This window comes from Micropterus salmoides, unplaced genomic scaffold (assembly GCF_014851395.1).
Source record: "Micropterus salmoides isolate LMB-PRFRI ecotype aquatic unplaced genomic scaffold, ASM1485139v1 Ms_hic_scaffold_10, whole genome shotgun sequence".
Taxonomy (NCBI): domain Eukaryota; kingdom Metazoa; phylum Chordata; class Actinopteri; order Centrarchiformes; family Centrarchidae; genus Micropterus; species Micropterus salmoides.
Genome location: NW_024040041.1, coordinates 11,156,910 through 11,168,851, shown reverse-complemented (window position 1 = coordinate 11,168,851; position 11,942 = coordinate 11,156,910). Strand labels below are relative to the sequence as shown.

The following is an 11,942-nucleotide window of genomic DNA, read 5'->3' as shown; positions in this document are numbered from 1 at the left end:
ACAGCTTCCAAATAATTTTATTGCCATCAAGAATTACGCATGAATTTGAGCTAATATTGGTTATTTGTGGCAGTGGCAGATGTTTGACTTAAATGCAGCTAAATTACTGAAAAAAACTTTTTGGATTAACATGTACATTGGTTGCAGGTAAAAAAAAAACAGACCTTGTTGGAGAACTTAACAGAAGAAGAAGAAGAATATTTGATGGCCTGTTTGAAAAACACAAATTGACTAAGTTGGTTTGTATTAAAAGTTCAGGGAAATGTGTGGAATATATTAACAATGGTGTAGTGATTTGAAACACTGTTATTTTGGTTTAAGGGCATACATTTTGTCAAATTTGGTGTCAAGGGTTTGGGAAGAAAAAGATGGCGACTGGGCCATTTTTCATAAAATACATATATAATATGTGTATATGAGGCAGTGCATGTCGAAGGTAATCTTCACATGGAAAGTTTATTTCCATGTCAGCAATGTCACACTGGATAACAATAGTTTCTCAGCATGTATTTGCAAATATAATTTTCATGATGCAATCATGACAAATTAAAAACTGCAGCTGAAGAGTCCAATTAAAAAAGTAGGGCCATGCTTCTATCTTGTCTCTGAGCTTCATCTTGCTGTAATAGTATTATTTCATTCATAACTGTTGGAGAGTTATATTAAAAAAACAATACCACTCTCTCATGTCTGTACTGTAAATATAAAACCACAACCATGTAGCTTAGTTTAACATAAAGACTTGAATAGGGAAATGGTTAGCCTGGTTCTGTCTAAAGATAACAAAATCCCCAGCACCTCTAAAGCTCATTAAATAACGTGTTGTATCTTGGTTGTTTAATTAGTACAAAGCTGAAACTTTAGAAGTGCTGGCAGGCAGATTTTGTTACTATTGGACAAAGCAATGCCAACCATTTCTCCCATGTTTCCAGTGTCTGTGCTAAACTAAGTTAAGCTTACTGGCTGACTGCTGTAGATACAATTGCAGTAGATACCAGAACTAGAAAATCTATGCAAAGGACAGAGGAATGACCCTCCATATGGTATTATAGACAGCAGAAAGTATACTAATCCATCTACTACCACTGTTAAAATGCTAGATAATGGACTGTTATGGTATAACCAGCAAGGTGAAGTGAGGTAGCTTTGTTATGCGTTTACAACTTTGCTGAAGACATGCGGAATAGTTTAAGGTATAAATTTCCCCCTCAACAATAACAATTTTATCATTCACTATAGTTATATATAGGAAAACCCTTGGACAGCTCTCTGTTCAAGCAGAGGTAACAGGTCGGTGTTACTAATAACGTTAACGATGGCTCTGTTCTGTTCAAGTGTTACAGTAACAGTGAACCAGCATTCACAATACCAGGACTCAGAAACTGAAGCAGCTAAATGGAATTCAATATCATTCAATATCATTCAAGGACCAAAAGTACTCATACTTCTGAAAAATGCCCTTGTGTGGATTATTGGATAGAATTTTGTTTAGAGTTTATACTGCTGTGACAACCTGTGTTCAGTTGAGGGTTGAGCTACTGACTTCCTGTTATGAAGATAATACCTCAGCACAGCAGCTCCTTGGCTGGCACCAGCTGAGCATTTTATCAGGTTTTTCCCCGTTTGAGTAAAAATGGTTTAACCTTAGGGGGCTCCTTACACTGAGACACTCTTTATGACACCATCCATGACTACCTTGTTCAAGCACACATTTTATAGATGCCACTCAATCCACTGGGGACCATTACTGCTGCTGATTTATATTTCAATAAAGCAATGTGAATATAATGGGTTTATAGCACTGCTTGCTTTAGGACAGGAGAAAGACCCACTGCTGACACTGGCAGGGGTGATTGGTAGGGCAAGGAAACAATTTTAAATCAGTTTTTACTGTCGTTAGCCATTTTAAAATGATGGATTTGTACAATGGAGTTGGTACTTATGGAGAGAAACACGTTAGTGCTATTCTCAGAACCAAATGATACAAACTATTGTGTATCACACTTTATATAAAATGATCTCTTCTTTAGAATAATCCCTATTGGTCATAATTTTATTGTATTGTGGCTGAGAGCACAGTGTCCATAAAAGTCCTTATTAGTGTGTTCTGGAGATTGATAAACACTTTTGTCTTTACAAAACCAAAGCCAAAAGACCATACCAAAAACACAAACCAAATTTGACTTGTACCTCTAAAAGTAGAAAGGCTGATATGTATGGAGAGCCATTTCATTCCAAATCCCACCAAAATTGCACACCACCCAAATTGGACATTGCGCCCTATCTAATCGACAGTGTACGCAAGTCAGTCTTCAGACCGTTCTGCCAGAAAAGCTTAAGGAAATCAGGTGATGTAGTATAAAAAGCGACAAAGTCTGAGGGGAGGAGGACATGGTGGTTGAATGGGTCAAACACAGGGCTTTCCCTCGGAAGACCAAGGTTTATGTCCTGTGTTAGGCCTATTTTAACTTATTATTTTTAGATGTAGTTGACTTATTATTTTCAGCACCAAAACTACTTAGATTAGATGTAGGAAAAGATCATAGTTTTACTATTTTACAACGTTAACCACGTAGTTGCTGCTGGGTGAAATCATCTGCCACGACCTCCTCCTGCTGTGGACTTTGTCGCTCTTTATACTACGTCACCTGACTTCCAATTATTGGCTTCCTGGAGGGTGGTGTCCAATTAGGACCAAGTACACAAATAGATACTTGACATGACAGCACCAAGGCCACGGGTGACACAGATTTATTCCGAAAAAGGAAAAGAAAATATTTAATGTTGAAAGAAAATACAAGTCAAAATTAAAACATGCTAACATGATGTGGGCATCTGTGTATACTGTATATGTGTGTATACAAACATCAGATATGCCTTTAGGTATACACTCAGTTGACAGTTTATTAGGTAAACTTACTAAAAGTAGTCATATTCAACAGCCTTGCAAAAAATCCAGATTTTAATGTTCTGTTTTTGTCTTCTGCAGGAAACATCTCTGCCTTGTGTGTTTAAGTTGTTCAGAGCGCTGGGTCTCAGACACCTGGTGGTAGTGAATGATGAGAACACGGTAAGGCCTTCCCAAGAACACCTCTTTATGTATTAATAAAGTAATGTTTTATGAACATGTCACTTGTTCGTTTTTTTTAAAGAGGTGTTGATTCAACTTTATGGATCTTTTAGAGGCTGAAGTTTGCAGTGCTGTCAGATTTCATTGAATTGTACTGAGATGTGTTTTATAATATTTTGTCCAGCATATTTTTATCAGTGAGGTCAGACTAAATATTAACTTCCTCTGACTGCTATAATCTCAAACCTGAGTTTATAAACAGAGGTGGGCTTCACTGTGACTTTGAACGAAATGACCCAAAATAAAAATCTTTCCCAGCAGTTTTTGCAGCAAAGACGACAAAGTGGAGGAGTGATCTGACGCTGGAGAGGGGTGGGCCTGCCGCTGACTATCAGGGTATGAAAGTCATCTGTCAGTGTGACAAATAAACTGCAAGACAAGACCTCTGCTGGCAGCGCTACTTCAGGAAAGAGTTTCTCACCCTCCTCTGAAAAGGTAAAATTAATTTGAAATACAAATAGATAACCAAAGAACATAAAATATGCAGTGAAAAAGAATCATGACTGGTAGTTTTGTGGTATAAAAGATGAGGATATAATTTTGTTTGGTGCTCACTGTACTGGTGTTTTTGTAAAGGGAGTACCCAGCAGCAGATGAACTATGATTACTATATATACTTTAAGGAATACTATATAACTTTAAAAGACCACTTGAGCATCTGCTTCATAAAGATCAGATCTTTGCTGAAGTAATTAGTTGTTTAATCCAATGACTGACAGAAAATGAACAGTTTTGACGATTTATAGTAATTTGCTCAAGGTTCTCAAATGTTTTTCTGCTTTTCTCTGAGGTTAAATAGAACCCATGTTCTATTTAAAGTTGGATTGCTTTTTGACCAAACCAGCAACTTGAAGATCTCACCTGGAGCTTTGGGACATTGTGATGAGCATTTTCTGACACTAAACAGCTCATTAATTAATCAAAAAACAAATCAATTACCAATACTGAAAATAATTGATGGTTGCAGCCCTAATCCAGGACCTGTATCTGTCTGTGATTGATCTTGTAAAATGTACTGTATGCCTCTGTATTTTTGTTCATGCCAACTTGTGAGTAGATACAAAATACAACTGATAGCAAACAAGCACATACTAGGCTAGCAGCTTACTTAAAATAGGTGTTAGTTCAAACTGTTCACTCCAACTCTGCTTAAATGTGCAGGTATATGTAGATGTTTGAGATGGATTGCCGTCCTGCCCTGATATTTTGACAGTAAAGTTAGCTGGCCCGTCTGCCTCTGCAGAGAGCAGCGTACACACTTGGATCGAGTTGCGGTGACAGATGGGTTGAAATTGTATGTAGACTGTGTTTCATATAGACTATTATTCATAATCACATTTGAGGGCCATGCAAATTAAGGGAGTTTCCCAGGAATAACAACAAAACTTACTCGGTCCGTCATCCCCTGACAGGCTTGATTACCACCCCTGATTACCTCTGTACTTCAATCAATGCTTGACAAACACCTTTATATTTATTCAATCATTGTTGCCCAGCGTCTAACTTTACCACATCAAATTATTATTCATTCCCTCAGAGAATAAATGTCGGGTTATTCAGTCATTCTCAGTCTGACTAAATCAGGCAGTTGTGGTTGAATGGGCTCCAAATGAGTGGGGTTATTCTTTGCACACTAAGCAGAGATAAATGCTGCCCACCCAATATGCTGTCGGAAAACCATTTAGACACTACTTATACACGCACCCCAAGTGCATAGCTTACATGCTGTATCTGTGTGTGTGTGTGTGTGTGTGTGTGTGTGTGAGAGAGAGAAAGCAATTACCAGAGCTCATGTACCCACGGCTTAATGGAATAACTTTCCAAATCAATGCAGATTACACTTGCAAATCCATGTGATATCAGTCCGTGAATTCAATTTGAGATGTGTTACTGTATGATAATTGTTTTTCCCTGGTCATCAGTCCGTGCACCTTATCGAGACGATAGTAGACACTTTTCCCCCCCAAATAACAGCAAGAGAGAGAAAACTAAGAATATTTCTTCTCTCAGTACCCAGGAGGGAGCATCACAAACCCTAGTGGTCAGATAACAGGAGCTTTAAGTGAACTTTAAACAGCTAGATTTTATAACTTCATAACCCTGTAGAACTACAACTACAAAGTTTTACACTTTGTACAAGTTTCACAAACAATATACAACATGTTAATCAGTGAGCTTTAGAGGTGCTGGTAGGTGGATTTTCTTACTTTTGGACAGAGCCATGCCAGCTTTTCCCCCCTTTTCCCAGTCTTTATGTTAAGCTAAGCTAACCGTCTGCTAGCTGTAGCTTCATATTTACCATGCAGACTTGAGAACGTTATCAATCTTGTAATCTTACTATCGTGAAGACAGCAAATTTGCAGATTTCTCAAAATGTCATGTGTTTAGTCTTTGTGTCACAGCAGGTCCTCAGCCGGTGTCTGCTGAGCATTTCATCAGGTTTTTCCTAAACCTAAGGGGGCTCCATACGCTGAGACACTCTTTATGACACCATCCATGACTACCTTGTTCAAGCGCACATTTTATACATGCCACTCAGTCCACCAGGGACCACTGCTGCTGCTGATTTATATTTCCATAAAGCAATAAGAACATAATGGGCTTATAGCACTGCTTGCTTTAGGACAGGAGAAAGACCCACTGCTGACACTGGCAGGGGTGATTGGTAGGGCAAGGCACTGATATTAAATCAGTTTTTACTGTCGTTAGCCATTTTAAAATGATGGATTTGTACAATGAGGCTTTTGTATAACAAGCTTCAAATTTTTATAAAATTATCTCTGATATCTCTTTAGAATAGTCTCGGTTAGTCATCATTTTATTGTATTTTGAGGGCACAGTGACCTCACTATACTGGCTTCCAGCTTTGCTTCACATTAAGAACTGAACCTGGGCAGGTCATACCAGGTCAGCCTCGGGTCTCGTTTACCCTTTCGGCCCACAAATAGATTCAGTTTGTGTCTGTGCAGATTATTCTCATTACGTTTCTATTTTAGACACTTATTACTGACTGTATGTTCAATGTTTGTTGTGTTTTAGCCAAAAAACATAATGAAGAAGTAAACCCAGATTATTATTGTAGTCAGCTGGGAATGTCCTAGTTTGTGCAAAATGTGATAGGATGTTATTTTTTCAAGCTCACATACCGGACGTGTGCAAATGAAACATTTTCCTGTCCCCACATTACACCCAGTTAGATGCCTGACATGACGCCACCAGGGTCAAAAAGGATGACATGCGTGTTGCAATTTATTCCAAAAAAGGAAAACATCATGTCGAAAGATGCAAGCTATTAGGAAAGCTGATAGTATTTGCCTATATTCATAATTTTTTCATGAAAGAAATGAAATCCTGTCACTGATTTTACACATACATTACATGAGATTGTTTTCTCAAGAAATCTAAAATTACAATGCAACACAACTCACAATTGATCAAATGTGTCAGCTTGGTCAGTGGTCCTAAAAAAATGAAGACTCTCTAGACTCATCTATTTGGAAAATAGCAACAAGGGGCACTGAAACTGATGCTATCACTGTTTATCCAAGTGTTGAGTTAATTCTAGTTAACAGCCATACATGGTGCTCTGTTTGTGTTGTTGGTTTTTGTGAAACAAACAGTCAGTGGCGGTGCTAATACAGCGAGTTCGGGTCCAGTCTGCTGGAGAACGAGGTGAAGTGCTTGTTGTATGTGGAGAGGCAGGTCGCCCCGCCTGGCCCAGAGACACTACGGCAGCTAAGAGCAGCTCCCGAGAGGAGCAGTAGCAGGCAGGACAGGAGGGAGGTTAATGTGGTCAGGGAAGATATAGCTTGCAATCCGCTTTATCAGCACCGCTGCTGGCTATTTATTCTAGATTGGCATGCGCAGAAATGTCACTAGAGGGGTATCTACCAAACATTAACTAAACTGCTGTGTTTGACGCATAGAGCAGAATCTAAAATATTTATATGATCAGCGGTGAAACTTGACTGATATCTATTATTCAATAAGAAGACCAATATTGACCCAAATATATTTTCTAGCTCTGACTCAAACCAATCCTTCCATCCTCTTTCTGTTCCAATATGAACTCACTGCTTTCCACTGACACAAAAGCAAAGACAAACTATCGCCAAATTGAGTTTGGATCAAGACACAGCTTCAGCTCTGTCTCTCCTCCGCCTCAGTGTTTTTGTGTTTAATCTGCTCTGGCTCTCACTTCCTCACTAATGTTCATTAGAAGCACACAAACGCTGCTCATTTATCAAACCAATTTCACCTAGGAAAACCCACACTTTGCTAGTCCGTTTGTTGAGTTTAAACATTAATTGTAATGTGATGAACAGGGCCAGGTCAGCTCACAGTTGATATGTGGAATTTGTCACTGAATTTTTGACTAAATAGCCTACTGAATTGACTACCACCAAACAATATTTTGATGTCTGCAGATTTTGTAGTTAGAAAAGTAGATTTATATTTATGGATGTAAAATAACATCATGCTTGCCTGAGTCTGAGAGCGTGAGAGACAGAGAAAGAGAGAAGTTGTTTCACATAACATGCTACATGACATCTGGACAACCTCTGAATGACAGATTAACAAGGTGTGTGTGTGTTTCATGTTTTTATATCCCGGTGGGGACTTTAACTTGAATGCACACAAACTGATCGTGACTGACTCATGTCAGGTGCTTTTGCAGAGATTTGGTTTTAGGGTTCAGGTTACAAATGGGTTAAGGTTAGGCATGTAGTTGTGATGGGATGGTCAAGGTTAGAGTAAAAGTCTAGGGAATGCATTATGTCAATGAGATGTCCTCATGGGCATAGTGGTACAAACGTGCGTGTGTGCAGATGTGTGCGAGCGGGAGTGTGTCTGATTGTCAAGAAGGAAAAGCAGCTCCTTTTTGTATTCTATGGCACCACAGCCTCCCTCATTGCTCCTGGGAAGTCAGAAGAGAGGAGAAGAATGCAAAAACTGAGGAGAGAAAAAGAGAAAAGGATAAATAACAAGACAAAATGATGATGGAGAAAAAGACTGAGTGGAAAAAAAGATCAGAGGGAGCTGACAGGGTGTGGTCACTAAAAGACAGAGGGAGATAAAGAAGAAGATGAAGTCGAATAGGTGGTGGTGGGGGGGGGGGGGGGGTAAGATAAATAGAGACACCAGAGAGAGATGGCGTGACACAGTGATGAATAGGTGGAGGGAGAGAGTGGACACCACACGAGAATCCATTAAAGTGATGAGAAATGAAGAGGAAAATAAAAGCCTTAAAGAGTTGACGGGGGTTCGTGAGAAGGAATGAGGTGTGGAAAAAGAGAGGAGGAGTGCGGAGGGAGAGTGGACGAGGGTGGGGAAGAGAGAAAGAGGGAGGGTGGTAAAAGATGAGCTCATTGCAGTCTCTGGGCTGATGACACGAGGAGGGGGCGGGGTGGGGGAATGGAGGAGGGGAGGGGTTCGCTGCTCGTCTACGAATCGATAGCCAGCGTCTGAGTACCACACACACACACACACACACACACACCCATGCTGCTGCTGCAGACAGCTCTGCCGGCTGAACCAGCGTCTGCCTGCCACCGTTAGCTTCCAGCATCCTCGCTGCTGCAAGAGGGGGAAAAAACAGCTGACAATTAGCATTTTAGGCTTCAGGTTTCTTTCTCTCTTGCTGTAGTTCACGAAAGAGAAGAAGAAGAAGAGCAAAAAGCCGGCTGCTCCTTGTGTCTGCTGCTTCTCCCCCACCCTCCCTCCCTCCATCCATCAATTCTCTCTCTCTCTCTCTCTCTCTCTCTCTCTCTCTCGCTCACATACATCCCCATCACACCCACACCCAAGAATACCCTCCCTGCCTCTGCCTCTCCCACTCCAGCGCTTTTCCTCTTCCCCTTCAACCCCTTCAACTACATTGTAAAAAAAAAAAAAAAAAGAGAGAATTATTTCCTCTGGGGAGGAGATGCTTGTCTGACACCCCTTTTCTTTCCAGTCCAAGACTTTTGTGGATGCTTTAATCCGTCCCTACTCTGCTACTTTGTGCTTTGTTGCTACCTGTGGAGGTTCTCCCGGTTCTCTGGTTCTTCTTCTGCCAGCCGACGCACAGAGTGCAGCCCCGCAGAGAGGCACCATGCTGGGATTGGACGTGTGTGAGTTCGGGGGTCAGGTGCTGGAGCTGCTGTGGCTAACTATGTGCTACAGAGGTGAGACGATGGAGGAGTGTGCGTGTGCGTGTGCATGCTCCAGTGAAACAGTTTAACTTGCCTGATCCAAGTTATTATACTGTGCATGAATTATCAGTTTTAAAGCCAAATATAGAAATAAAATTAATATCATTAGCGTGTGTGTGTTTGTTTTAAAGGATGTTCATCTGTGTATGTGCTCAAGTGTGTGTGTGTGTGTGTGTGTGTGTGTGTGCCCTATGTCTTTATCCTGGCGGGTGTGGACATTTTTATGTCTAACATGAAGCGCTGCCAAGACAAGCCAAAGGTGGCAGATCAATAGCTATTGATCACATCCTACACTATGTCCCGTGTGTGTTCGTCTGTGCATGTGTGCTGCCAGCTTTTGTAATTATGTTTCTGCTCACATATATACACACACACTCGTGCAAAAGGTTGTGCGTCCATGAGAAATGTTGGCAGAGGAGGCAGCTGCTGTGTGTGTGTGTGTGTGTGTGTGATGACACAGCATATGTAGCAGTCAAATGATATTACCACTGTCTGCTATTACTTCTAGCAGTATTCTTTGCTTTTGTATCTGCAACAATACTACATTTGCAAAGCAGCTCTCTTTCTCTCTCTCTCTGTGTGTGTGTGTGTGTGTGTGTTCACTACACTGCAGCAGTGCTGAGCAGTAACAGATGGTGGAACATTCCTGGGGTTTCCCCTCACACATGTATGTGTATATAAGCGTGTGTTTTGTGAGATAAAGACGGAGGGAGATGAATCCCAAAAGAGAAAGTGAGTGAAGTCATTTGAAAAAAGAGAGAAGAGAATAAAAGAGAAAACCCATAGTGACAATGACGACAGAAGAAACCGAAGAACATAAAAGATCTTCAAGTGAAGGTCTTAGAAGTGATTTAAGAGCTGAGGCAGCCATGAAAAATCAATTACATCAACTATGAATTTCAAACATCATTTTGAATTGATTGCTCTGCTCCATTCAGTTTCCAACAAGTTGCCTAAAGTAGATCTTCCTTTCACAGCTTTCAGTCCGTTTCTGCTGCAGATTCACTACTTCAACCATTATTTCTCAAACATTTCAGAGAGCCACTTTTAAAACCCTGAATCATCCATTAGTTGATCACTCCATATACGTATGTCAATGCAAAAAATATTCATGGCAGCGAGTACAAACTGCCCACAGGGAATCTGCGTCTGTGCATGTTCTTTTGTATATGACACATCTTGTCAAAAACACTTGGCTGAGATTGAATTTTGAAAAATGAGGAGGAGATTCTCATAGGAGCGTAGGAGGTTACTGAGTGGAAAATAAATGGCAAGAATAGGGAGCAAAATGGCGAGGCGAGGAGGAAAGAGGGCGAGAAACGTAGAGGTTAAAGAGGTTTCGGAGAGGGAGTGAGTGAGGCTGGAGAGGGAGAGAAGCAAATGAGGAGGTGAAGTTACAAGGAGAGGAGAAGGAAGAGTGAGATGAGGAGAAGTGGAAATGGTGGGCGAGGAAGAGAAGCATGAAGAAAAGAGTAGGTGGGAGATAAAAAAGAGAAGAGGAAGGAGGAAAGGAGGAGTGGGAGAAGGGGTAAACAAAAGAAAGAAAACAAAGGGAAATGTTGGTGGGCAAGATCGACATCTTCTGTCAGCAGCTGTTTCCAGGAAAGAAGGGAGAGCAGCGCAGGATATTTTACAAAGTGTGTGTGTATGTGTGTGTGTGTGTGTGTGTGTGGTAGAGCGAGTGAGAGTGGGTGAGTGGGTGAGGCCCATGTGGCAAAACGCTCTTCATGAGCTGTCAATCAGTAGACACAGGCAGCGAGCAGCTAGCGCTCAAACAGGCTAATTGAAAATCTTTTCTCTCTTTCTTTTTTTCTGTCTGTCTATCTTCATTTTCTAACTCGCACAGGGATCCCCATCACTTCTTCGTCCACTCTAATCTCTCCCTCAGTCTTTTGTTTTTTTGAGGTTGAATATGAATAGGACTCGTCCTTCTTTCTGTCTTCTCTCCTTTTGTCTTCTCCCCGTCCCTTCTTTTTCTCTTTCTGGCTCCCACTGTTAGATCAAATAACCCAACCTCCATACTTCACTCTCTAATCCTCTCCTTTCTTCACTCCCTACACTGAGCTCATCTTATTCCCTCTCTTCTGTCTTTACTTCTATTGTTCATATCTACAGACACACACACACACACACACACACACACACACACTGTCAGCTTGTCAGGTTTGTTTGTACTGTATCTGCTCCTCACATCACCCCTCCTCCTTTTTCTCCGTCCCAGAAGTGATAAATGAGGTTGTGCGGGTGAGCAGACACATACGAGACTAATCAAGTCAGTCAATTAGACAACCTGCTGTCTCAACAAGGCTGATGGAGCAGCTGAGGACATATTACTATGTGTGTGTGTGAGAAACATTCACATGAGAGGAGGCTGATTAAAGGAGTGGATGTACAGCATAAACGTTCATTTTGCTTTCTGTCTATAGAGAGCCGAAGTCTAGATGTCCCATTTGGACAAGCCTCTGTCCTACTGGCTTCTGAAACTCGGTGCAATCTCTCATTCAGCATTTCTCTTATCTCTCTTTCTGAAAAGATTAAGTTTATTCCTAGGGTTTATTTTCCATATTCTAAGACAAATTAGTATCTATTGTGCTAGTAGAAATCAAAGTATTTTACAA

The 11,942-nt window shown here is 40.9% G+C and overlaps 1 protein-coding gene across 2 annotated transcripts in view; it reads left to right on the top strand.

Annotated features, from left to right (window-relative positions):
• Nucleotides 1–3,494: 3,494 nt before the first annotated feature.
• Nucleotides 3,495–11,942, top strand: part of arhgdig (Rho GDP dissociation inhibitor (GDI) gamma) — a 31,793-nt gene continuing 23,345 nt past the window's right edge. The window contains exon 1 of one of the 2 annotated variants that reach the window (XM_038696004.1): nucleotides 3,495–3,565. Coding sequence is in view for 1 of the 2 variants with exons in the window: in XM_038695998.1 (XP_038551926.1) it covers nucleotides 9,225–9,297 (73 nt within the window). In the remaining variant the exon portion in view is untranslated. Of the gene's footprint in view, nucleotides 3,566–8,676; nucleotides 9,298–11,942 lie in introns of those variants that run through there. The other variant, XM_038695998.1, reaches the window with a different exon arrangement.